This window comes from Sus scrofa, chromosome 1 (assembly GCF_054392235.1).
Source record: "Sus scrofa isolate SSC_HxYL_T2T_F1_AM1 chromosome 1, Sscrofa_HxYL_maternal_Yorkshire_Landrace_v2.0, whole genome shotgun sequence".
Lineage (NCBI taxonomy): Eukaryota > Metazoa > Chordata > Mammalia > Artiodactyla > Suidae > Sus > Sus scrofa.
Genome location: NC_139383.1, coordinates 177,681,516 through 177,708,787, shown reverse-complemented (window position 1 = coordinate 177,708,787; position 27,272 = coordinate 177,681,516). Strand labels below are relative to the sequence as shown.

The 27,272-nt window shown below is 47.5% G+C and overlaps 1 protein-coding gene across 4 annotated transcripts in view; it reads right to left on the bottom strand.

The window, feature by feature from the left end:
* Window positions 1-26,571, bottom strand: part of NOX5 (NADPH oxidase 5) — a 39,570-nt gene extending 12,999 nt beyond the window's left edge. For 2 of the 4 annotated variants that reach the window (XR_014817479.1, XR_014817480.1), the window contains exons 1-15: window positions 26,485-26,571; window positions 23,063-23,186; window positions 21,327-21,477; window positions 16,389-16,599; window positions 15,267-15,501; window positions 13,764-13,917; window positions 13,455-13,633; window positions 11,363-11,545; window positions 9,342-9,474; window positions 6,171-6,313; window positions 3,833-4,018; window positions 1,881-1,925; window positions 1,326-1,412; window positions 967-1,051; window positions 181-280 (exon numbers count right to left, since the gene is read on the bottom strand). Coding sequence is in view for 2 of the 4 variants with exons in the window: in XM_021100544.2 (XP_020956203.2) it covers window positions 181-280; window positions 967-1,051; window positions 1,326-1,450; window positions 1,881-1,925; window positions 3,833-4,018; window positions 6,171-6,313; window positions 9,342-9,474; window positions 11,363-11,545; window positions 13,455-13,633; window positions 13,764-13,917; window positions 15,267-15,501; window positions 16,389-16,599; window positions 21,327-21,477; window positions 23,063-23,186; window positions 26,485-26,531 (2,101 nt within the window). In the remaining 2 variants the exon portion in view is untranslated. Of the gene's footprint in view, window positions 1-180; window positions 281-966; window positions 1,052-1,325; window positions 1,451-1,880; window positions 1,926-3,832; window positions 4,019-6,170; window positions 6,314-9,341; window positions 9,475-11,362; window positions 11,546-13,454; window positions 13,634-13,763; window positions 13,918-15,266; window positions 15,502-16,388; window positions 16,600-21,326; window positions 21,478-23,062; window positions 23,187-26,484 lie in introns of all 4 variants that reach the window. The other 2 variants (XM_021100544.2, XM_021100553.2) reach the window with 1 other exon arrangement.
* Window positions 26,572-27,272: the final 701 nt, after the last annotated feature.

Below are 27,272 nucleotides of genomic sequence, written 5' to 3'. Positions count from 1 at the left end.
AGGCCAGGGATCGAACCAGAGACCTCATGGTTCCTAGCTGGATTTGTTAACACCTGCACCACGACGGGAACTCCTCCCTCACATTTTTGATAGAAATAGAATAATTTAAACACTTTCTTAAAGGGACCCTGAACTCTGCTGCTCCACATCCATCATCCCCAAGCCCCATCCCTCTATTACCCTCTTGAGGCTCCTTGGCCTGGTCCATCTCCAGTTTGGTCAGCAGGCTCACAAACCACTCGAAAGACCGCTGGTCTCTGTTGATCCAGATGAAGTCCACCTAGGGAGAAGGGCCCAGTTCAGAGGGAGGGCTACCTCACTCACTCGTATCTGTGATTCCCCCACTCCACCCCATGCCACGTGACCACCCTGCTGTGAGCAGGGCACAGGCCATCACCCCTACTTAATGGAGGGAAAACAAGGCTTGCAGAGCTGAGGAATCTTGCCCAGGCCACAGACCACCATGGGACCAGAACTGGGGTTCCTGACTGCAAGGTCAGGATTTTCTCTAATAATCTACTGTTTCTAGCAAGTAGTGTTCTGAAGTCTTAAACTTAGGACAGCCAGAAAAACATTACTTATTATTATTATTATTTGAGAAACTCTTTTAAGTGTCCTACAAAGATTAATGAATTTTCCAAAGGTAAACATTCTCCTTTTTAAGACCACCACCAGGTCATGGCCAGCAGGCATCATGGTTGTAACTGAATCCTAGCTGTCTGACTTTCAGGTTCCATGTTATTTAATGAGATGCCCACCTGCAGGGCCCAGAATGTCTCTCCAAGGTGACCGGGGAGCCCTGGACACTTGGGAGGCATAAGGAGAACTCAAAGCACCGGGGGAAGCATAGAGACCAGTGGATCCAAGAAGGCCATCCATCCCTCCCCTGTCTCTGCACAGTGGAGCCAGCTCCAGTGTCTGGGGAGAGGCTCTGGAGGCCTGCCTGCAGGAGGTGGGGCTCGTCACCTTACGGAGTTTCATGTCATCAACCTGGATGCTCTCTAACCAGGAGTGCTGACAGCTGGGGCAGACGTGCTTTCTCTTCTGGTGCCTGAGGAGAGGTGAGAGAAGGAGGTTTTGAGTTTGGAGTGAGTAAGAGATTTCCCAGGACCCCAGAGGACAGTGCAGGGGACAGGAAGGGAGGGTGTGGTGGCAGGACCAACCCCATGAGGAAGTGAAGGGATGAAACCCAAGAAAGAGCAGGAGCAGGGGCAGGAGAAGAAAGAAAGGGGAGAGGGAGACAGGGAAATGGAGGGAGAAAGGGGGGAGGGTATCTCTCAGGACTCTGCCCCGGATGCAGGCAGGGCCACAGCCTGTCTACCCACCTGTACAAGATGCTCTGCAGGATGGAGGCAAAGGGGGTGATGCCGATGCCTGCCCCGATGAGCACGGCGTGCTCGGAGGCAAAGATCCTGCGGGTGGGAGTCCCGTAAGGGCCATCAATGTAGCACTGCACATGGGAGTGGGGGGTTAGAGGAGACAGAGGGTTGAGTGGGTGGGGGAGAGCTAGACCCAAGGCTTTAAGACCCCCTTTACATGCAGGCAGTCATTTCCTGGGCTGAAACCTAGGTCTAAGAGGCTCCCACTCAGAGGGTTTTCCACATGCTGTGCTCTGAGCACGGAAGTCTAGGAGAGCCCTAGAATGTTTGCATGCAGAGCGGGTGGGGACAGGGGCCCAACTAGCATATGCCCCAGGTGCCTTGCAAGGGCAGGGATTTGCTTCCATCATCTACAGACCTAGGAGTCAGGCTGTGGGGACTTAGGAACCTGTGTACCAAGAGCATAGCAACCCCAACCTCAACTCCCCTCAAGGGCAGAGGCTTAGATTGCTCGGCTGGGGGCAGGGGCTCTTGGTTATGGCAACCCCTAGAGCATCTTACCTTGATGTTACAGAATTGGTGGTTCTCAGAGGACACCTCGGAGACCTTTGGGGAATAGAGCAGAGACAGTGGGTCTCAGGGAATGGGTGGGTCAGGCATTTCTCAAGGCCTCCTAGCCCTTGCCAGTCTGAGCAGCGTGACAAGAAGGGAATTGGCTTTTCTGCTCAAAGCATTCCAGTGAGCATGGGGTGCATGCGGTAAACTTGCTCTTCAGAGTGAGAGAGCAGCAGCACCACTGACAAATTTGGAATTGTTAGCGTCTGTGCATTTCTGGGTGTAAATACTGCCATCTTGGGTCCCTCAATGACTGTGTTTAATAACAGGCTCTCAGAACTCCGCCAAATTTAACAACTGCTCTTGTGGTCCACTACAAATAATTTCAGGGTGTGATAGGAGAACACTCACCCCAGTGGCCCCCTGGGCTTGGTCTCCAGTCATTCCCATTAGCGTAATTTTTCCAGACACACCCCTGGCCTTGAACATTCTTGCCCTGTGCCAGAGCATGCTGTCCTCTTCCCCAGATAGCAAACTCCTGTGCATCCTTCAGTGTCCAGCTCATCTGGAGGGTCTGCTCCCCCTGAAAGCTTTGCCCAGCTGCTCCAGGCAGAAAAGCCAGGTGCTGGCCAGGCTCACAGCTTGCCCCAACCCTTGGACCCTGCTCTGGACTTGCTCATGGGGAGCTGACCTCCGCTGGCTCTGCCCGACTCCTCCTAATCACACACAGCAGTCAGACCATATTCCTCCAGGTCAATGGGCTTCCTTCCTCCAGATGAAGGGAGCAGACCCTGAAAGGGCTGCAGGGGCTTTTGGTAGTTCCTCTTTGGAGCTGGAAGGCAGGTTTAGGACTGACCTTCACAATCATCCAGGATGACCCCTCGTTTCACAGAAGAGAAGCAGAAGCTGAGACCCTAGAAATGACTAGCCCAAGTTCCTGCAGAGCGCTGGTGGTGTCTCTGGCAGCCCACCCTGTGCTTACCACGTCATACCGTGTTGCTTCTTTGTCTGAGGGCCACTGAATTCTGTGTCCTCCACAGAGCTGGACTTGAACTACTTGTGATGATTATTTTAGGAGGTGCACTGTGAGAGACTACTCCTCTCCAAAAATCCTTCTGATTGCAAGGAGAAAGCTTTACATTATGGTCACTCTATCTTTAACATCTCTCTAACATTTGCTAAGCCATCCTCTTTTTTTTTTTTTTTTTTTTTTTTTTTGTTTTAACAAGGTGAGCGAGAAAGAGATCAAGGACACAACAAAGAGAGAGAGGGAACCAGCAGCAGAGTGCAGCTTTAGGCTCAGAACCTCACTTAGACGGCAGAAACATCTGGCAAGGATTTAATAACACTGGTTTTGCTTCTAGAGTTATTTATTTATTTATTTATTTATTTGTCTTTTTAGGGCCACACCTGTGGCACATGGAGGTTCCCAGGCCAGGGATCTAATTGAAGCTGTAGCTGCCGGCCTATACCACAGCCACAGCAATGTCAGATCCGAGCCGCATTTGCCACCTACACCACAGCTCACAGCAATGCCAGATCCTTAACCCACTGAGTGAGGCCAAGGATCGAACCCACAACCTCATGGTTCCTAGTCTGATTCGTTTCCACTGCACCACGACAGTTATCTTCTGTTTATGGCGCATGACATTTATTTTCCATTAAACACAGAAATCGAAAGAGTCCTTTTAAAACACAATTATGTTTAAAGTAATGTTGGGATATAAGAAAGAATATTCAGTAGGAAATGCTACCTGTGGGAAGTAAATGTGGCCAAAGTTATGAAGGTGGTTTGCCGGTGACTGGCTGCAGAAACCCCACACACTGCGTGGTGCTTCCTGAACGTGGCCTGACCTTGAGGCCCTCGCTTCCACGTTCCAAGGACCCATCTATCTATCCTTCCTGGGGAGAAAAACCACTGGCTCTCCAGCCTCCAGCCCCAGTTTCCCCAGCCTTACCAGGCCCCCATCTCCAGTTGCAGCTTCCCACTGTGCCTGAGTCTCATCCTTTGTCCCAGTAGACACCGGGCCTTCATCTCCCTGCCACGGAGCTTCCTCAGGCCTGTACGATGTCAGCTCCACGGCGATGTCCTTGTTGGAGGCCACTGCTCCCTGTGCTGAGACTCCAAAGCAGATGGGCTGGGGCTGCAAACCATTTGGTTTCAAAGAGATACTGCGTCAGTATTTAAATCAAAAAATCAATACAGGAAATTATTTTATTATTTAAATCACAAAATCAATACATTAGTTTTTTTTTTTTTTTAAGTCTTTTGTCTTTTTAGGGCCACACCAGCGGCATACGGAGGTTCCCAGGCGAGGGGTCTAATTGAGCTGTACCTGCCGGCTTATGCCAGAGCCACAGCAACGCCAGATCTAAGGCACGTCTGCGACCTACACCACAGCTCACGGCAATGCTGGATCCTTAACCCACTGAGCAAGGCCAGGGATCAAACCCGCATCCTCATGGATGCTATTCGAGTTAGTTAACCACTGAGCCGTGATGGGAGCTCCAGTTTTTTTTAAAGATTCAAGTATTACAGAACTTCAAAGAATAAGATAAAAAAAGACCCCAAGTGAGAAGATACAACTTCCCCAAACACTTTCTCTGTCCTTCCAAACTTTTTCACACTCACACCCACACCCACAGAGACACATAAACACACACACACATTTGTATAAGTGGAACATATTGCTTCGTAACCTGGCTCTTCTACTTACTACATCTTGACTAGCTTTACATGCTAATTCATATACATTTACATAATTTTTAGGTGACTTGCTATTCCATTATAAGGGTTATCACTAATTTATTTAGCTGCTTCCCTATTATTGGGCATTTTGATTATGCTTATTTTCTCATTATTGTTAACAACCACAGTATAAAAATAGCTCTTTCACATCTCTATCCCTTTACCCGGATTTATTTTCTTCACAGCAGTTATTATCACATTATATATTTGTTTACTGTCTATTCCTCCTTCAGGAGGGCAACAGTGACCATGGTTCTTTTGCTTATTGACATATCTCCAGCATCTAGAATAGTACTTGGAAACAGCAGATCCTGTGCTTAATAAATATTTGCTAAGTGAATGAATGAACAAGGTGGTTAATGTACTTCTTGTGTATATATGTCCAATTTGCTTTTTAGGATAAATCCCTAAAAATGGCATTGCTAGGCCATTCAGTATACATATTTAAGATGCTGACACATACAGCCAGACTGCCCACCAAAAAGACTGCGCCAATTTATTCTTTGGCAGCAGTGCCTAAGGCTCCAAGGAAGCACAGATTTTAATGTATCCGCCCACAAAGTCCCAGTGTGCCATGACTTGCCCAGTTTGGAACTCAGCTTCCTCTTTCATGAAGTTTCCCCTAATTCATAGGAGAGAACATTCTGCTTGTTCCCACATTTCCCAAAGCTTTGCTCTTTGCACTGTTCTAGAAGGGACCTCTAGTCTGGCCAGGCAGGATTCCACCTGGTTTGCTCCCCTGGACTTTAAATTCCACAAGGGCAAGGCAGGGTTGGGCCATGCTTGGGGATTTTCTTCCTTTGATCTTCAAGAGGGTTTGCACATATTAACCTGTCTCCCAGCCTGGTGGTACAGCCTACGAAAATGTTCAGGCACCCTTAGCCTCCTTCATCTATTCCTGCTTCCTCAGGTGTAACTCTGATCTCTCTATATTCCTCCCAAACCTTCCAGAGCCTGTATTTACTCCAGGCACTGGCAGCTTGTTAACTTTGTGGGTTTCATCAGGGCTCAAAAGATAATAATGCTGATGATGGTGCTGATGATGCTGGTAATGATGAAGATGATGGTGATGGTGGTGGTGATGAATGGTCCACCTGGAACATGCTGCCCAGTTCACTCAATACTTTACATCGTTCATTCCATTGGTCCTTAAAAGAATAATGTGAGAAAGGAAAGCCAACAATGGTAACCACCTCCGTTCACAGATGAACAACCTGAGGCTCTGCAATGCTAAAAGATGTGCCCAAGGTCATACACCAAGGAGTTACTGAAGCAAAGATGTGGAGGTGAGTTTTTCTGATCTCCATTTCCCTATCTTTGCATTTTCTCCTGTCTTCAAATGGAGCACATTGGACTGGGGAGGACCTGGGGTGGTCAGGCTTTGGGGAGGCTCTTGAACCACACAGTCTGTAGTTGTATCACCCACTGTGCTGCCATCCAGCAAGTGTACATAGTAGCTGCTCAGTGACTGCCAACAGAGAAGAAAACAACTTGGGCCCCATAATTTTGTCACCACAGTGATTCCTTTCTCACCTGCAGCCACTTACCTGAGCCTTCCTCTGACTCCTTCTCATTTTCAAACTCCTCGAGAGACTCTTGCAACCATCGCCCATGGGGTCTGATTTCTTGAAGGACTCATACAGCCTGTTTGTCCACTGGCCCTGGGACCGGATGTGCAGCCAGATGGTGTCTAAGCAAGAGTCAAGGTGGAAGGAAAGGGGTTAGTGCTGGTCTCCAGCTGGAAGTAGGCCTGTCTCACTGCAGGGATTGAGACTGAGTGTCAGCCCCTGAGTCCTCATTAGAACAGGTCTAAACTAGCAGCCACAGCCAGGGGACTTGGAGCTCTGATCCCTCCCTCTAGTGCAGACCTTGCAAGCTTTCTCAGTGAAGTCAACCTAAGGGCTGAGTCTCCTCTGCCAAGGTAGGAGTCAGAGTGGCCCTGAGCACAACTGGGAGCTCCCCAGGGTGGGGGCCCTGACTCTTCCATCAAGCCAGGGTCTCTCCTAGGGGGGACTATCTCCTTCCCACATTCAATCAGGTGCTTGTCAATGGCTCTGCACACAGTAGGTGCTCAACTGATGGTGGGACCAACAGCTTCATTGCACCCAGTGCCTAGGATGCAGTGGGTGTTTACTAAGTCCCTATTGAGTGGATGACTGGTGGAAAGGTGGCATGGGGGGCTACCCCTCTGGTGAGGGGCACCAGAAAGGACCCACGTTAGAGGATGGAGGCCCCTAAGAAATCTCCTGGTCGGGGGTTCTCATCCTTTTTCTTTTATTTTAAACCATGGTCTCTTTTGGCAGTCCTGTGAAGGCCATGGATAGACTCCTCAGAATAAGGTTTTTAAATGCATTGAATAACATGTGTAGAAATCATAAATGAAGCCAATTAAAATGACAGATAGTTACTGAAATATTTTTTTCAACTTTAAGACTACATGTGCCTCTTTGTTAATACATGAAATACCGAGATGTAGCAGGAGTCACATGGCCATTGGAAATGTGAAGTAGTGATGAGCATGAATGACATTCCGAGGTATGGACAGCTATTAAAATGTGCTATGAAGAATTCACGGTTTTTATTTCAAAAAAAATCACAGGTATTGTAAATGCTACTGTGGTTTGGTGCTTGAATTCATAATGGAAGAAAATGCAAAATTTCAGTTAGAGGTTAATGAAAACAAAGTTGTCACTTTTTTGCCCATCCAAGTTTTTGAATGAACCGATTCAACCCTGTGTTGACAGAGGCCCAGAGAGCTGAGGTGTGCTCTCACAGCTTTGTAAGAAAGGGACTGAAAGTCAGGTCCTTGGATCCCTGCTCCCATGGCCTCCCTGATGTTTCCTCCCCTTTCAGTGTACAAGGGGCAGGAAGGCTGGGCTATGCCTTGTCTGCACAAATGCACCCTGAACTACCACACAGTGACTCATCTGGAGGAGGCCTCCTTAAGTTATGGTTGAATTCAGTCAACCAGCCTGAGTTCCCACTGTGGTGCAGTGGGTTAAGAATCAGACTGCAGCAGCTCAGGCTGCTGTGGAGGCACAGGTTTGATTCCAAGCCTGCACAGTGGGTTAAGGATCCCGAGTTGCTGCAGCCATGACATAAGTCACATCTGTGGCTCAGATTCAATCCCTTGCCCAGGAACTTCTGTATGCCGAGGATATGGCCAAACACACACAAAAGAATTGGTCAAATAAATGATGCATCCATAAAAATAATTATTAGTCATTATTATAATCACTAGTATTGATATACTAGAATAGTATGCAGCCAAGAAAAAGGAAAGTTTTTTTTTTAAAGAACTGACATGTAAAGATCTTGATGATATACTATTCACAGAGAAAACGTAAGCAGCAAAACAGTATAAACAGTGATCCTGTGTATGCAGAATTATCTGATTATTCATGAAGATATATCAAGATCTGGAAGTCTGTTCGCGAAAAGATTGACAATGGTTTTCTTTGGTTGGAATTATTTGAGAGATTTTAATTTCCTTTAGTACATATTTCTAACTGTCTGAATTTTCAGGGAGCTATCTGTTCTTTACAAAACAGCAAATGAAAGAAAAATAGGAAGAAAATAATCCACTCTCTCCAAATCCTACCCCCAACCTCCCTGGACATCCAGGCCACCACTCAGGAGATTTCAGGGCAAGTGGTAGGCAACCTCATGTGGGGACCTGGCCTTGGTCCTACACGCTGAGCTATAGCAGCGGGGCCAGGGCATGGGAAATATCCTGCGGTGGAGCTACAGCTTTTAATGGGGATGGGTCAGAGAACCTGGCAACCAGAAGCCTCTATCCCTCATGAAGCTGAGCAAGGATCCCGCTGTAACAGGCCACGCAAGCAAGGCCTTCCCCATCAGAAGCATCACTTGAGGTGGGAAGACCAATCCCTGACCTGGCTAGCAAGTCAGAGGTCCAGGCCATGGCCCCACCAACAGCTCAGGACCAGAAGGCAGGCACATACATGGTTGGGGGTCAGAGGACAGCAGAGTGAAGGGAGAGTCAGCTGAGTGGTTTTGTGGGTGCTGGGGACCCAGAGAGAATGGGGGTATGTCCAGGGATGCAGGAGGAAGAGAGGAATTTGGATGTCTTGGGGCTCCACAAGGAGTAGAGAAGCCTGGCTTCCTGTAACAGCCCCCTGGGAAATATCCTGACCCTGCCTCCTCTGAGCTCCTACCCTCTGCTTAGGACCTCTATGGGCTCCCAACTGCCTGCCCCATCCCTCTTTCCATTCTGCATTCAAAGTCCTTCCCAGTCCCACCTTGGCACTCATCCACTTTGCTAGCCACTGTCATCTGCCTTTTGTCCCTTCCCTGACCCTCTCTCCCACCGCCCCCAACTCCCACTTCCTTCCTCCACCCTGACTCTAAGGTCTAACGACATCAGACCAGGTTTTCATGCTTCTCCCTCTGCCTCCTCCCCCATGTCCTTTCCTACCTGGTAAACTCTTATGAACCCTTCAAAGTTCAGCTGAAATGCCACCTGCCCACTTCCCCCAGACCCTGCCCTGCGACCTCCATGGCAGCTGATACAGCCCTGACCACCCCATTCAGTGTCTGCACGTCTGCCTCCTTGTTCCAGAGGGAGCTTCTGGAGGTCAGTTTTATAAGTCTGCTCTTATTCATCTCTATGTTCCTAATTCCCAAGTCTTGCTGGGGCACATGGCAGGGACTTAGTAATACCTGCTGAGTGACAGGCAGGGCTGGCGCAGGCCTACCTTTCTGCTCAGGAGCACTGCTGATGGTGAAGGGGTGCCACTCGTAGTGCGCAATGGAGGGGATGTTCAGATACAAGTAGTCGCCAGGCCTGTAGTGGAAAAGCGGGGGCCTCTTGATGAGGAGATGAGTAACCTGGAGAGAGAAGAAAGAGACCAGGGTCCTTTGGAAGTTCCTGTCATGTCTCAGCAGTTAACGAATCTGACTAGGAAGCATGAGGTTGCGGGTTTGATCCCTGCCCTTGCTCAGTGGGTTAAGGATCTGGCGTGGCTGTGAGCTGTGGTGTAAGTTGCAGACGCGGCTTGGATCCTGCATTGCTGTGGCTGTGGGGTAGGCCACCAGCTACAGCTCTGATTAGACCCCTAGCCTTGGACCTTCCATAGGCTGCAGGTGGGGTCCTAAAAAGACAAAAGAAAAAGAAAAAAAAAGAGAGACCAGGGTCCTTTGTGCAGGCCCAGAGCTGCCAGGGGCCCCAAGGCCAGAGGCCAGAAGCTGGGCCATCTTTCTCCATCATAAACCAGGCCAGCCCCAGATGTAAGACCCTCCTGTGCCGGTGATTGGAGACTCATGCCTGCGGCACATCTGCCAACCAGGAGGCGGGTGATGATTGGCAAAGGGAGAGTCAGGCTGTGTCTGAAGTGGGGCTCCTGGTATAATACCACTTCTTGTGGTGTAAATGCTGCTTTTTAGTGGCCTTCCTCTTCTGTAAAGTCCTCTGACTGCTCCAGCCCCTTTCTTGGAACTCCTGTGGCACTTCACTGGTATTCCAACCATGAATAGGCATCTCCCCCAGGAGACAACATCCTCCCAGACAGTGGTTTCAGTTTACTTAGCACTTGCTGTGCACCAGAGCTATGTGGATCCCCTTAGCATTATCTCTAACCCTCGCAGTAACTCTCTGAGATAAATGTCATTCTTTCTCCACTTCACAGTGGAGAGGCTGAGGCTCAAAAAAGTTAAATGACTTACTCAAGGTCAGCAGCTAAGAAACCATGGGATTTGAATCCAACTACTCTGTCTGATGCCAGAGCCTAGATAAAACCTCAGCCTCTTATTTGGCTTCTGTGTCCTCCCTCTCAAGTTGTCCAGAACCAAGCCCACTTAGAACTGCCTTTCTTTTCTCTAAAAATGGTCCCAATTACTCAGACACCTGCAAGATAGCCTAGACCTCTTCTCTCTCTCAACTCTGAATGCAGCCAGCTACCGCTTGAGTCTTACTGTGATAGGCCCCTTCCCCACCCTATAGTTACCACCCTAGTTCAGGGTCAAGGCCTTCATGAGCTCCCATCTACATATGTGTAACACCCTCCCCAGTGGTCCACTCCCATCCATCTTCCACAGAGCAACTAAAGAAATCCAGCTGCAGTATAAACCACTTCCATACCACTACCCCTCCCCTAGCCACTCAGGGGTCCCTGTGGCCTGCAGAGTGAGGCCACTCACCATTAGGCCATATCCACTCTTCCAGCTTCTCTCTGGCACCTGGGCTCCAGCTGTGCCATATTACCCATGGTCCCCTAAGTACAGCATGTCCTTTCATAACTCTTGTGCCTTTGCCCAGGCTGTTCCTTCTCCTGTCGTCTATCCAACAAACTCCTGCCCATTTCTCAAAACCCTGATGTGGCAGCTCCTCCCTCATTCTGCAGCTTCTCTGATCTCTCATAGACAAAGAGTTTAATCCTGCCTGAGGTTCTTCATCTCTTACCCACACAGCCCTGCACTGTAATGAAAGGGCCAACCACCCCCTTAGCCTGTGTGCCCATGGAGAAAAGGATAGTGCCTGAGCCTTCTCAGTACCTTTGTCACCTAGTGCAGGGCCTTCCACCTTATAGACCCTTAATATATGCTTATTAAAGGTGTTCTATGCATACCTAGCCTTGAGTGGTACCCTGCCTTCTTGTCATTCCCCTTCCAGAGGTATCACTCCTGGAGGGCTGGACCGAGTCTGGGTGTCTAACAGGGTACCTAGACGCTGCACCCCATCACCTGTGACTCCCCTTATCTTCTCAGGCCCCCTTTGCACCTTTGAAGGGAGGAGATTGACTTCCACAATGCACTGAGCCTCCATGCGGGACACTGCCAGGCCAATAGTCTTCTCTATGAAGAACAAAGTGCCAGGGACGAGCAGCCACTTCCAGAAGTTGGGCCCATGCAGGATGAGCAGGAGCCACATGGGGAGGTAGGACAGGTGGGTCCAATAGAACACCTGTGGGGGTTGGGGTGTAAGTGGTCAGAGTCAAGGACTGGGGGTGGAACAGAACCAAGGTTCACAGCCCTCCCAAAGCCAGGACTGTGCCTAGATCCTTGGCCATACACACCCTCTCCTGGGAACAGGCTTGGTTAGGAGGTTGGGGGCAGAAGCTTTGTTGCTTCTCTGATCCGGGGGCTTGGCTCAGAGAGTCTATAGGAAGATTCTTGGTGCCAGGGGCAAACATCTGCTGGGGGTGTTCTGAGCAAAGCAGACTGCCCCCTCTGATGGGCTCATGAGCACAAACATCCCATCTCATTGACCCTTTCTCAGCAGGAAGGAAGGAAAGACAGCAATGTTTCTCTGGGGCTGGAGAAGAAAGATGAAAGCCCCGAGTTTTAATACCTGCTTTGCTGCTAGCTAACAGAGCTTGGCCATGTAAGTTACTTTTCTGAGTGTTAGATTCCTCATTTGAGGACACACTGATTCTTACTGCAAAGGATTGTTGCTGGCCCAGAGTAGGTGCCTATATATATATATATATATATATATATATATATATATATATACACACACACACACATATAATATATATAAATATTAATATATAATAATATATTAATATATTATTAATAATTATCAATAATATATTATATTATAATAAAATATGTATTATATATTTTTTCTGATGTGATAGGTCAGCCCAGGGGACAGTCCAGGTCTTCAAGCCAAATTCTCTGTGACCTCCTGTATCTTTTTTAATTTTATTTTATTATTTTTTTTTGTTGTTGTTGTTGTTGGTGTTGCTGTTGTTGCTATTTCTTGGGCCGCTCCCGCAGCATATGGAGGTTCCCAGGCTAGGGGTTGAATCGGAGCTGTAGCCACCGGCCTATGCCAGAGCCACAGCAACGCGGGATCCGAGCCGCGTCTTCGACCTACACCACAGCTCACGGCAACGCCAGATCGTTAACCCGCTGAGCAAGGGCAGGGACCGAACCCGCAACCTCATGGTTCCTAGTCGGATTCGTTAACCACTGTGCCACGACGGGAACTCCCCTCCTGTATCTTGAGAAGGCTAGAGAGAGGAAAGCAAAGCTAGATCTAACATTTTCAGTTCCTCTGTACCAGGTATGTGTAGTTGGTGCCTTCCTATATATTATCTCATTTAATTCTTAAAATAATTTCAAAGGTAGAGAAATACAGCTCCATTTTACAGATGAGGAAAATGAGTGACCCATGAGTCATGGGGTGGGGATTAGAACCCTGGAGAGCCGTGTTCCTTCCCCTCCCTCTGCCATCTTGAGCCCAGCTTAATCCAATTAGAGTGAGATGAGAAGCAGGCAAAGGAGTTCCCGTCGTGGCGCAGTGGTTAATGAATCCGACTAGGAACCATGAGGTTGCGGGTTCGGTTCCTGCCCTTGCTCAGTGGGTTAACGATCTGGCGTTGCCGTGAGCTGTGGTGTAGGTTGCAGACGCGGCTCGGATCCCGCGTTGCTGTGGCTCTGGTGTAGGCCGGCGGCTACAGCTCCGATTCGACCCCTAGCCTGGGAACCTCCATATGCCGTGGAAGCGGCCCAAGAAAGAGCAAAAAAAAAGACAAAAAAAAAAAAAAAAAAAGAGAAGCAAGCAAAAAAGGCAGAATCTTCCAGAGTAGACCATTTTTCACTCAGCAGACAAAAACCATAGCGCAGCTTAATCCAATTAGAGTGAGATGAGAAGCCAGCAAAAAAGGCAGAATCTTCCAGAGTAGACCATTTTTCACTCAGCAGACAAAAACCACAGCCCAATGGCAGCACCCAACCACACGTCCATAATATGCAGCCCAGCCTGGACCTTCTTGGGCTCTGGAGTAAGTTAGAGGGGACACAGCATGAAATGAAGGTGGGAACCCAGGATGGGATAGGCAAAGGGACAAGGGCTGGGGCACCTCAAAGTGGCCGCTCCTGCGGACACAGGAGCTGGAGCAAGCAAACTGGACGAGCAGCAACAACAGCAGAGCCACACCGGTTGGGGAGGCCGAGCCATGGACCCAGCCAATGCCAGGCCTCGTGGTGAGCAGCAGTTCCCAAAACTGGAAGGGGCTGGCCTCAGACTGAGCCTGGAGCGCTGGAGACAAGCACAAGACAAGCTCTCCCACTGCACCTTCCCTTTGGGGTCCCCCCAGTCCAGAGAGTCACCGGGAATCGTTAATGAAAAAGCCCAGGCTCCACCCCACTCCCAACCCCAGGCTACTCACCAAAGTTTACTACATGGGCCACGGTGTGCACAAGGGAGAGCCCGACCGCCACGTAGCCCATAAGCTGGTGGAACTGGATGTTCTGGTCCAGCGGCAGGACCTGAGCCAGCCATGTAGCCCGTAGCCATGTGAGGCAGCGTCTGAGCATCAGTACCTGGCCAGGCAAAGCGGCAGAGAGCTCACCTGACTCGCTCTCCCCCTATCCTCTGCTCCCCAGCATTGTCTCCCTGCCTCCCCCCAGGCGGCTGTGCTTCCTGATCTGGGCCCATCACCGCTTCCCTTGTTCCCAAGCCTTCGCTGCTCCCCTAGGTCCACAGCCGAGGTCTCTAAAGTAGGGTCTCCAGAATGGGGGAGGGAAGAGAAAATGTTACAGAATGTCTGCTGGTATTACTTTTATCTCAATACTTGAGAAGCACATAAGCTTTTTGCTAATATGTAGTACCAGTGTAGACATGGTGCCCTCATTTAGTCATATACCATGTTGCTTGAGGTTTCTGAGATGTCCTGAGGGATGACAGGCTTTTCAAAGGCTTATGATGAGAGCTCCCTCCCTAGGTCATTTGTGTTAATGTAGTCACGCCTGCCCAGATATGTGGACTTGCAGATTACATAAACTGGTTTTAAGTAAGCTAACAACCCCTCAGAAAGGACAAGTAGCTTAAAAAGATTCCCTACAGAGAAACTGTAGATTGAAAGTCGTGTTAATAGCGCAAGGGCAAGTGACCATGAAAATGAGTCACATATCTCCCACTCCTAGTGTGAATTCTTTGTAGCCAGTTATGAGGTTTAAAATAAAACCCACTCCAAAACAAACAAACAAACAAACAAAAAACCACTCTAATCAGAAACTGATTATTGTCAAGAAGAGTATTTGAACTAAAGAGTTACATCTCTGATCATTAGGGATGAACTCTGCCTTATAGTTATATTGTGCACAAACCTATTGGCTAATGATAATGCGGCATGCATATAATTACAAGTGAGCATATATTGGATAATTAGGAAGGGGTTTTGTTTTCTGAGGGCTTTTTGTTGTGTTTTGTTTCATACTAATTATGGAGGAGTGTTGTCAAATACGCTTGGAGACCTCAGTCTCCAGTGCAGAGGATCACATTCTGACTCCGTAGCCTGGCATTCGAGGCCTCTTGAAGTGTTCTTTTTGGTCAGAGTCCTGCACTGAAGCCAACTCCTGCCTCTTTGGGTCCATCATAGGGTTATGGTGAGGATCATATGGAAAGAGCTTAGCACTGTGACTGGCACATAGTAAGCACACAACAATGCCAGCTATGTGATTTACCTGCTGTGTGACCTGCTGTATGACTATGGAGACCTCACTGACCCTCTCTGAACCTTAGTTTCCACCCCTGAGTGTTGGCCCAGTTAATTTCCAAGATGCCATCCTACTCTGGCACTGCATGTGTCCATGTGTTGGCCATTTTGTCTAAAAGGAGCCTACATCAGTCCCTCTGCCCATTTCCTTGGGTTGTACCCGCAGAACCCTACCACAATGAAGCTGCAGTCAAAGTTGAGGCACTGGCCACAGCCCTTGGCCACCATGATGCTGGTGCCGAAGGCCCGGTGCGCACTTGCTGCCAGCACAAAGAGTAGCACATGGAGGCCCACGTAGGTGGCCAGGCAGAGCAGGTGGCTGCGGTGGTTGTGCCAGTAGGCAGAGGTCAGCAGGCGAGGACGGTGCCGGCCCGGCTGGGCAGCAGGAGGCATCAGCCAGTGAACAGCACTGTGAGAGAAGGCTCCACTCAGAAGGATGCGGTGTGGCGGGGACCACTGGAGTCTGAACCTAGAGACCCCACACCCTCTGTAACCCATTATCTCCCTGGAGCCTTGTGGAAAGCAGGCCAGCTTCTTTCTATACCAGGAAACAGAGAGGTCAAGTGACTTGCTTACAGTCACACAGCTAGGTGGAACTAGGATGAATCTCTGTCTATCTGATACCACATCCATGGCTTATTTTCACCACCTCTCTTTACTTCCCAATTGGATAGGGGGTGGTAATCAAAAAGGATGGAAGAATCTGAGACATTTTGTGATAACAGACAAGAAAGCTAATACATAAAAAGAATGGACTGTAGAACTGGCACTATTCAGAGCTTGGAGATACCCTTTTTATATTATCTTCTCCACAACTTTTATCAAATTTGTACTTACACATACAAAGTTTATGTATTTGTTCATTGGTAAAAATTACTTATCTCTCAATCCGAAATGTAGCTCCAGTAGAGCTCTGCCGTTACTGAGAACAAAGCTAGTTACACAGTAGCTGCTCCACCAAGATGCATAAATAACAGCCTTTGCTAATTATTTGTGTGATCCTAGGTGAAAGCACATAGTAGGTGCTTAATACTGTGAGTTGATTCTAAAGGGACACTAGAAAATGTGAGCATGACCACAGCTGCCCTGCAGGATAGACCTTTTCCCCAAAAGAAAGTGGAAAAGAGGGGGCTAAGTCAGGCGGGATGGGGCTGATGGGGGCTGGGTGGGGCTTATTTGGGGCAAGTTTGGTCAGGGCAGGACGAGGCTGAGGGATCATTGGTGAGTTCACCCCACTCTTCCCCCCTGGAGTCTAACCCTGGCCCAGGCATTATCCCTGCACAGACAGGGCAGTACCTGATGGTCAGGTTCTCCATGACCCCGGGAAAGCACTGCAGCTCATCTTGGAGCTCGTCGAAGGTGATTGTGCCGCTGCAGTCCTTGTCCGCAGCCTCGAAGAGCACCAGTGTCAGCTGGTCCAGCTTCTCCTGGGGCAGTGAGATAGCGCTCTCATGCAAGCACGACTGCAGTACTGTGCGCAGCTCGTCCACATCGATGCAGCCATTGCCTGTCCCAAGTGAAGATGAAGCCGAGTGGGGGCCTGCCCCTTGACCCTACTCTATACTTACAGACTCCTCCCTACCTTGCACAACAATCGCACTTGAGTGGGGAACTTCCTGTTTGTCCATCCTCAGCTTTCTGCCAACTAACTCTCTAGGAATACAGACCAGGCAATCAAGAGACACAGGGCACCTTCTGCTCACAAACTTTCCATGGCTCCCTACTGCAGAGCTCAACAGAGGCAAACACCTCCCCAAGCATGAGAATCTTTGGCCTCAGGGCATGCCTTTTCCAGACCCTGCAGCCTCCTCTCTAAGTTAACCACTCAACTTCCAAGACTATCTGCCGAGAAAATACACTTGCTTCTTTAATCTATAAGGAGCTATGTGCCCAGAGCCTCAGTTATCCAGAGGCAAACTGTATAGGAGTGGTGTTGAAGAGGAATTCCCTGTTGTTCTCCAACTTATAGAAGACTCTGCTCATCCATGTTGTCCTAAGAGGCCACAGTGGGCCCTCAATGTGAGTGGCTAAGAGTGATGGGAAAAGGAAGCCAAAACTACATTGACCCTCCCTACCGCTGGGTTCTGTACCTGCAGATTCGATCCATGGTTGGCTGAATCCGCAGATGTGGAACCCTGTAATACAGAGGGCTGAGTATGTGATGACATATTATACAAGGGATTTGAGTATCTGCGGGTTTTAGTATCTGTGCAGGATGGTGGCCGGGGGGGAAAGGGTGGTCCTGGAATCAATTTGAGAAATGACTGTACCAACTGAGATGGGATTTGGGACATTTTTTTCCTTCTGTATGTATTTTCATTCTTCATGAGAAGTAGGACCCACAATTAATTATTTCTTGGCCTATTTTGGATATAGACACACCTGAAATAGCAACATGTTTCTGCCTGGTATTGTGTGATGATATAAGGCCTTCAGTGAATGGCATCTTACATTGCTTATCTCTAAAATGGGGTTACTAATTCCTCCCTTTCAGAATTGGTTCAAGGATAATAGATAACTAATTAAAAAGCACTTAATGTGGTATTTAGAAGAAGGCAGTTGCATATAAATGGAAAGTCTTATTGGTATTGTGATCATCACTTGGGCCAAGGCCAGAGTCTGTAATTACAGTAGAGTGCAGAGTCTAACACACCACTTTGCAGTCACACCTCCTGGCTTCAGCTTTCCTACACCGTGCAACAAGTTTCTGACCACATCCAGAGCCCCAGTCCCTCCCAGACCCCTTTGCATGCTCATCCATCCAACTTTATTTCCTCCTTAGCCAATTTCAAATCCAGAATCCTCCTTCACAGTTATCCTTGTGCACACATGCATAGTCCTTCTCCCTCTGTCCTTCTCTTCCACTGACCCTGAAAATATCTCATCCCTGGGTAAATCCAACTACCCATTTTTTCTGTCCCTGCACCAGGGCAGCTAAGTGAACACTGCTGAAGAAAAGCACCCAAGAGAGCATAAAGAGTTTGATCCCAGCCATGGCAAAGTCTTCAACTTGCTCGCAATTCTCTTGCATTTCTCTAATAAGGTCACTGTCCACCGGCTGCTGAGACCACTTCTCATCTCCATGCCCATCCAGCCTGGCTCTTGGAGAACACTGGGGCCCCTGGAAGCCAGTGCCCTCTAGTTCCTGCCATGAAACTATAAGCCTCCTCTCACGTGCCCTGTTCTGTCTTCTTCCCCAACTCTGTCTGCAAGAAGGAGGTTGTATGCTGTTTCATCCTGTCACAGGCCAACCTCTCCTTTGGAGATCACTGATAAGTCCCAGGTGTAAGCAAAGCATGGCAGTCCAAAAACAGTCAGTGAAGAGGGTCCCATGGAGACTAGGGTGGGGTCTTAGGGAGATTTTCAACCGCCCATGTACTGGTGGTGATGTGGGGCTGACTTGGAAAATGGGTTCCAGACTGAGTCAGGCAGGAATGGGAGCTAGAGAAACCCCATAGGTCAGAGGGCCTTGCCCAGGAGCAGATCTGCAGCTAGGTTGAGCTTTTAAGGATACAAATCCAGCCCTGTGACTCCCCTGTGCAATGTTCTTCAATGGCTCCCCTTTGCTCATTATACTGAGAATTCAAACCATGCCCTCCGGGGCCTGTTCAGTCTGATCTCACCAACCACACCAGTCTCATTGGGTGTCTCTCCTCCTTTGATGATTCCAGGCCTTTAGAGATACTTTAAGCCACAAAATTGCCAATGATGCAAAAACCAGGATGGTCACTACAGTGTCATTTATAAGGCCAAAAAAAAAAGGAGGAGGGAACAATGGAATTCTCCATACTGGAAATGGGGTTTGAATAAATGGTAATAAATAACATCTGACACCTGTAAAGAGGGTATCATGTACTAGACACTGTTCTGAGTTTACGTTAACTAATTTAATCCTCCTGTCAACTTCATGAGTATGTACTATTATGATGATCATTATTTTTATGTGATACATGAAGAAATTATGGCACAGAGAAGTTAAGTAAATTGCCCAGGGTCATATGATTAATAACTGGTGGAGCTTAGACTTGTAACCTGGCCTCAGAAAAAGAGATCTTAACCACTAGACTGTGCTACAGGGAACAGAGGATCATATACATACACTGGAACATGATGCAGCCACTAAAAATGATGCTATAACTACAGTGAGTTACCACTTCACACCCACTAGGATAGCTATTTGCAAAAAAACAGAATATAGCACATATTGGGTAACTTGGATCCTTTATATATTGCTGGTGTACATGCAAAATGGTGCAACCACTGTAGAAAACAGTTATGGCAGTTCCTCAAAAAAAAGAAAAAATTGTCAGAGGTCCCATTGTGGCTCAGTAGGCTAAGGACCCAATGTTGTCTCTGTGAGGACTTGGGATCGATCCCCAGCCTCCCTCAGTGGGTTAAGGATCAGGCATTGCCACAAGCTACGGCGTAGGTCAAAGATGTGACTCAGATATGGTGCTGCAGTGGCTGTGGCATAGGCTACAGCTGCAGCTCTGATTCTACCCCTAGCCCAGGAACTTCCATATGCTGCAGGTGCAGACGTTAAAAAAAAAAAAAAAAAAAGAGATAACTGCCCTATGATCCAGTAATTCCATTTCTAGGTATATGCCCAAAAAATTGAAAGCAGGGTCTTGAAGAGAGACTTGTACATCCATGTTCATAGCAGGACTATTTACAATAGAGCGGCAGAAGCAAAACAAAATGTAGTATATACATACCATGGAATACCATTCAGTCTTAAAAAAAAGGAGACTGCCACATGGTACAACAACGGTACAACACAAGTGAACTTTGAGGACATTATGCTAAGTGAAATAAGCCAGTAACAAAAAGACTACTGTTACATAATTCCACTTCATATAAGGTACCTACAGTGGTCAAATCCTTAGAGACAGAAAGAAGAATGTGGTTGCCAGGGACTGGAGGAGGGGGGAAGATAGGGATTTATTGTTTAGTTTGTACAGTGTCAGTTTGGAAAAATGAAAAAGTTCTGGAAATGGATGGTGGTGATGGTTGCACAACAATGTAAATGTACTTAATGTTGCTGAAACATACACTCAAAATTTGGTTAAAATGGTAAATTTAATATTATGTTTATTTTACTACAATAAAAAAGTTATAAAACAACACAGTCTTACATGAGCCAATGTTTACGTTTAGTGAAAAAGGCAGTGTGTATAGTATGATCCTGTTTCGTTTTTTTAAAAAAGCATGTGGGAGTTCCCATTGTTGCTCAGCGGGTTAAGAATCTGACTAGTATCCATGAGAATGTAGGTTCAATCCCTGTCCATGCTCAGTGGGTTAAAGGATCTAGCATTGCCATGAGCTGTGGGTGTATGTTGCAGGTATGACTTGGATCTGGCATTGCTGTGGTTGTGGTGTAGACTGGCAGCTATAGCGCCTATTGGACCCCTAGCCTGGGAACTTCCATATGCCATAGGTGCGTCCATAAAAAAAAACACATAGTGTGTGTGTGTGTGTGTGTGTGTGTGTGTGTGTGTGTGAGAGAGAGAGAGAGAGAGAGAGAGAGAGAGAGAGAGATTAGTTAGAAGATAGCATAGAAAAATGTCTTGGATGGTTTTTTTGCTTTCTTCTTTAAACCACTCGGTATTGTCTAACATGTTCAGAGTGGGCCATTATTATAAAAAGCAAAAAAAAAAAAAAAAAAGTTTTCTTTTTTCAAATATAGAAAAGAACAAAGGAAAGTTCTGGCCTCTGGTGAGGTGAATCAAGGGCATTTGTCAGAGTTCCCGTCGTGGCGCAGTGGTTAATGAATCGGACTAGGAACCATGAGGTTTCGGGTTCCATCCCTGGCTTTGCTCAGTGGGTTGAGGATCTGGCGTTGCCGTGAACTGTGGCGTAGGTCGCAGACGCGGCTCAGATCCCTCATTGATGTGGCTGTGGTGTAGGCCGGTGGCTATGGCTCTGATTAGACCCCTAGCCTGGGAATCTCCATATGCCACGGGAGCAGCCCTAGAAAAGGCAAAAAGACAAAAAGACAAAAAAAAAAAAAAAAAAAAAGGCATTTGTCTCCTAGCCAGAGTTCTATCTTCTCCCCCAACAAAAGGGAGGCAGAGACCAAACAGAGATGAGGCGGGGAACCCAGGGAGGTGGGGAGAGAAAGAACCATCAGCCTCACCTGGGGAAAGAATGGCCCCAAGCTGGATAGTCACTGAGATGGGCTGATTCCCTTTGTCCCCTCCCACTGAGTCCCCCAACCCCACAAAGAGCCCTTACCATCAATGTCATACACCTGGAAGAGGAACTTGAGTTTGTCCGTGGGACTGCCGTGGATGAGCAGGGTCAGCGCCTCCTGCAGCTCTTGAAGCGTGATGGTGCCACTTCCATCCGAGTCAAAGAGGGCGAAGAATCTCTCAGCAAAGAAGGACTGTGACCAGAGGAGGGCAGGAGATGGGCACAAGTGTGGCCACAGGGCCTGGGCTTTGAATTCATTCACTGCATCTGTATGTAAGTTGTATGCACAGTGGGATGCTGGGATTCAGGGAGGACCCAGGTGCCTAAATACAGTGTGTGATCTACCCTGGAGGGCACGCCGTGTGTCTACGGCCCAACTGGCCAGCTGAGAGTAAGTTTGGGCTCTGACAGGAGAATTGTTCAGATCCTGGCAGTGAGGATGGACTTGTACCTGGGCCTCAGGCCCCTCGTAGCCCCTGGGATGGTACTTTGCATAGGCTCTCTGTCCCCTCACGCCATCGCCACCATCAGCCTTGCGGTCTAGACCTCTGGTGGCCCCTTATTTAGCATGGGAAAGGGTCAGATAGAGGGTCCGCCTGCAGGTTCCTCCCAGGTCCTGTCTCATTCCTCTTAGGGTGACCCTGAGGGACAGTAAACCCAGGAAGGACATTTAAGTATATGCCACTTGAATACCTGTGTCTTTGCCCTTATTTGCTGTTTGGGCTGCATATAACCTACATTTAAATGTTCTCAGTGTAGACTTGTTCTTAATGGCACTCAACTGCCAGTTTTCTCCATTCATCCATTTATTTATTCACTCATTCCAGTGCCTGGTGTTAGGCACTGGAAACATAGAAATTTTAAGAAGACAGGCTGTGTGGGTCAGTGTCACAGATTTGCCTGGCCTGGATGCTCCCCTTGAGGCCAGGAGAGAAGCCTGCAGGGCTTTAGTGTCTGACTCAAAGAAGGCACGAGTTCACAAGCATGAAGTCCACTGTGGGCAGTTAACCCTGCTGTGGCTTCACTCTTTTTCCCCTGGGTCCCTTGAGTGATGCCTTTATCACTCTACCATCCCAGTGGCCTTTATCTTAAAGATATTTTATAGCCCCTGTTAGGCAGAGGTCTTTTTTTCCTTCCCCATATTGACTATGAAAGGAGGCAGAGCATTTAGAGTTCTAAGCAGGATCCCTGGTATCAAGAAGTGAGGGGCCCTCCCATCCAAATAGGGGCATTCAAATGCTCATTGGCTTGTGCCCATCAAGGACACAGGCCACCACCAGACACCAGCCTAGAGGATACCTGGGGAGAGGTTGGCATTTGCAGGCATATTCCTTTTACCTTTCTGTCAAAGTATTGCTGTTTATTGGGCACAAAGGCTGTTATAGGCAGAGGACCTATGACACCAAGAGAGAGGACTAGGCATGGCATGGCAGTGCAAATGGGATTTAATAGACATAAACCATGGAAAAGTTTATTCTGTGGCAGGAGGCTTAAGTCATAACATCACCTCCACCCATGAAGCTCTCAGTAGTTGTGAGGTCAAGAACTGATTTGACAAACTACTGATTTCCAGTTTTAAGTGTTGTTTTGAAGACCCCAGGAGGCCACAGCTACCAAGAGAGATGGATGGAGAGCAGAGACAGAAACCTCCTCTGGCCCTGGTTAGAAGTAGAGCCTTGAGCCTAGAGGACCTGGGGGAGCAGCTTTTCCCTGCAAACTAGATTGCTCTTCCTCCACAAAATATGAACATAGGGCCCCGCTCTGGAGTGGACACTTGCCTCTTTCACATTCAGGGCTCTTTTGAACTCTTGCAGGTTGATCTCTCCATCTTCTCCTGCAATGGTCTCAAACTGGTGTGTCACCCACTGAAGCCACTTGGCGTCCTCCTCTGCACTCATGATGCTGGGAGACAAAGGAGAAAGGTTTGTGGGTTTGGGGTGGCCAAGGGCTCATGAGGCCTTGCAGTTATCGCAGGATCTCTGCCTTCCTCCAGTTAGGGCCTCGGGCCTCCCATGGAGTTGAACCAGCTTCAGCGGCAGAGGCAGTGCTTCCCCACAACTGCCTCTTTACATCTCTAATTCCTCATCTTTTCCTTCCATCTGGCATTGGCTGGCCCAGGCTTAAGTCTGTTTAGGTTCTGGATTGGCAAGACCCCAATGAGATGGACCCCAGACTTGTGGGCATGAGGTCAGAGAATGGCTCACTCCAGGAGGGCTATTAACATGATGACAGTGACTTTCCCACCTCACCTTTACACTACTCTTTGCTGTTTTTGAAATACTTCCCATCATTATTTCATTTGGTCTCTGTTACCAAATGTAGATTGCTCAACCTCTCTGAGTCTCTTTCTTCCCTATAATATTTTACAGGTTCAAAGCACTTGAGTTATTTATCAGAATTTACTCAGCATGCTAGAGACAGACAGAGACAGAGTTCAACTCTGGGGCTAGTGTTTTCTCCATCACATCCCAGAGCCTCTGCCCTCTGCTTGAACACTTCAAGTACACGCCACACTAGGACTGAGACCTAAGGGCTTGACTCTCCAGGTCCAGGGCCTATTGTACAATGTCACAAGGGCACTGGCCATCTAAAACCCTCACAGATGGGCTAGATATACTGTGATCAGAACAAAGGTTAGTGATGAAATGAGGACAGCACTTTCTGTGGCATCAGGACCCAGCAATCTAAACCTGCGGCAATGAGTGAGAATTTATAGCATATTGCTCTATAAATTTCTTCTGAGAGAATGGCTTTTGTCTATATCCTATGAGTTTAATATAACCTGAAATGACAGCTGCAATCAATCCTCATTATTTGCAGGTTCCATTCTTACGAATTTGCCTACTTGCTAAAATTCATTTGTAACCCCCAAATCTATACTTGCAACATTTTCGAGGTCACTGTGGACACAAGCAAAGTGGAAATGTGCATGCTCCCAGTTGACAGCTGAGGTCAAACGAGGTGATGATCTGCCCAGCTGTCTCAGCTCTCAGACCATAAACAAGTGCCCCTCCCATGGTATATGTAGCACTGTGTGTTTCACATTTTTGGTGCTCTTCACTGGTGATTTTGCTCTTGAAAACGCCCCCAGGAGTAATGTTGAAGTACTGTCTAGTGTTCCTAAGCACAAAAAGGCTGTGATGTGCTTTATGGAGAAACTACATGAGTTGGATAAGCTTTATTTGGACCAAAATGTCTATGTTAACGAATCAATGACCTCTGCTTTTAAAGGCATCTTTAAATAGAAACACACGTAAAACAAATTTGTGTATTTATCATTTTACGAAAAATGTGTGCCCAGTGGTTGCAGGAACAAAACCCTGTGTTTTCCCTAAGAGTAAAGGTTCAGAATTTGCTCATTCAAGGTTTGTGGTGACTTTATGGAACATATCTACCATGAAAAGTGAGAACCAACTGTGCTTATAAATACAGGTTAAAAATAAGTGAGTTGGCTTCCACTTAAGGAACTAGAAAAAGAATAAAACACACACATACACAAGCAGAAGAATAGACTCTTCAATATAAAACCTGAAAATTAAGGAACTAGAAAACTAAAAAAGGTCAAAATGATAAATTGATTTTGGTTATGGTGATGGCTTTACAGATGCATACATATGTCAATACTCATCAAATTGTTCATTTTAAATATTATACATCAATTATGCCTCCATATAGTGAAAAAACAAGTTGGTTCCTGAAAAAGACTAAGTAGAAAATCATGATTAAAGAAAAAAAGGGAAAAATATAACATTAATATTGAGCAAGGCAGTATAATAAAGAAAAAGGAAGAGCTACAAAAATATGAGTATCGTGTACAAATGTTTGGTGAATTTAAAGAGATGAATTAATTTTAAGAAGTAACCAGACTAACAAACCAATAATCATTTAAGAAATTAGAGGGTTAAATAATATCAGGCCCAGCTTGTGTTTATAGCTGAGTTTTATCTAGTCTTCAAAAAATAAGCCCAATGGCAAACTATCTCAGATTGCAGAAAATGATGGTAGGAGTACCAGTTTATTTTACAAAGATAGCATTACCCAATCCCAACGAAGATAGCATACCAAAATAAACATTCTAGACAAGTTTAACTTAGAGAGATGCACAACTCTAACTGAAATATAACCAAGTTAAATCCTGAAGTTTACTTTAAAAGTAGAGTCCACCTTTATTAGTGATAAGGACTTATTCTCATAATATAAGGATGGCTCACTACTATGAAATCGATCAATAGCCCTCTGCAGCCCAAGAGCACAGCCTCCTAAAGAGTAGAGGTTCCCAAACCCTGATAGAGGCCTGTCAGAAACTGGGAGAGCATGCTAAAAGGCACATTCTGACTCACTGCCTTGAGGGTGGGGCCCAGGAATCTGCATATTTAACCTTGGATGTCTGTGACCCACACTGGGTGGTCCAGGCTCACCCCTGGAGAAGTACTGCCCTGAGGATTAAACTCACCTCCTGGGACTTCACAGGAAGGCATTCTGAAAAGCAGGGAGAACTGTGGGAAATGGGCGCAGGCAAGTGCTAACCCCGGGGTGGTGGGGACAGGGTATCGGATGTTCATCTCCCTCTTCTCAGAAATATTAGTGTGCCTGGCTTATGGAAAGAGAAAGATAACTCTGGGAAGGGGCTGGAGAGGAGACCGGAAGCCAGCAGGAAGTGAAGGGTGAGGGCAGAAGGGGAGAAAGAGGACTGAAGGAGACTGAAACTGCTCAGCAAGGAATCGGGAATCTTCAGACTTCAGAGCTCCAGGGGAACAAGGTACTCACGAGAGGCCAGAACTGTCCCCAGGAGACCAGGATCTTAGGTCCAGCCTTGCTTTGCACCAACTAACTTATCCCAGTGCACGACAGTTTCTTCATCTGTAAATGTGACTATCAGTCCTCTAACGAAGGGTTGCAAGGAGGATCCAATGAGATGCTATTTGTGAAAGTGTAACTGGCAAGCATTGCACAAATGTAAGCTACTGTTATTAGTCTGACCTGGCCAATTTTTTATTTTACAGATGAGAAAACAGGCCCGGAGAGGGCTGGTGATTTGCTCAAGATTGCACAGCTTGCTAGTAACCAGGCAAGAGCAGACCCTGGTCTCCTGACACCTGCCTCAGGCAGACACAGTCACCCTTTGTGGATACTCAAAGGCAAAGAACACCTGCCCTTCTCTTGTTGCTAGCATGGAAAGCCAGACAAATGAGCCACTTACCCTCTGCAGCCTTCAGGTGGCAGGCCTGCGTCTCCCGGCACACTCATCCTCCCCGCTGTCTTCTAGACCACAGGTCCCAGAAAGATTGCTATCTGGACAGCAGCCTGTGTTGTGAAGCCCACAGTTCACCACTCCCCAGCTCCTCCTCTTCCTGACTTTCCTAAAAAGCTACTCAGACCCACAGCTCCTCAGGGATCCATGCGCTGGCTGGTGGCCAGCTTGGTCCAGAGAAATCCCAAGGAGGTCTGGTGCTGTGGGGAAATGGAGGTGGAGGCTTTCCCTGGGAAGAATGTTGGCTGTCTTCCATCTGGCCCAGTATCTGCCATTTGTCCTCCTGCAAAGAGACTGGGCAGGTGGGAGATCTAGAAATGCACTGTGAAAAAAAAAGTTCCATGAGACTTTGTCCACCACAATAATGTCAGATACCAACAAAAATGTTAAAGCACGTCATTGAGCCATGCAACCATGCTAAGGACTTTACATCTATTGCTCAATTTAATATGTGACTCAGCCCTGCTTGGTGGGGGTTAGTACCATCACTCTGCAGATGAGGAAAGTGAAGCACAGAGAGGTGAAGTGACAGCTCCAGGTGGCTCGACAGGAATTCAACCCATGCAGGGCTGATTCTGGACACTGTGCATTTAACCCTGCAGGAGATCAACTGAGCCTATGTAAAAATATGCTGGACAGGCATGTGTAGGAGTTTTCTGCCCAAGGGACCTGGAGAAAAATGGAGATCTTAAAGCTCTATTTGTTAAAACACTAACAGAAATTACACAGTTACTTAG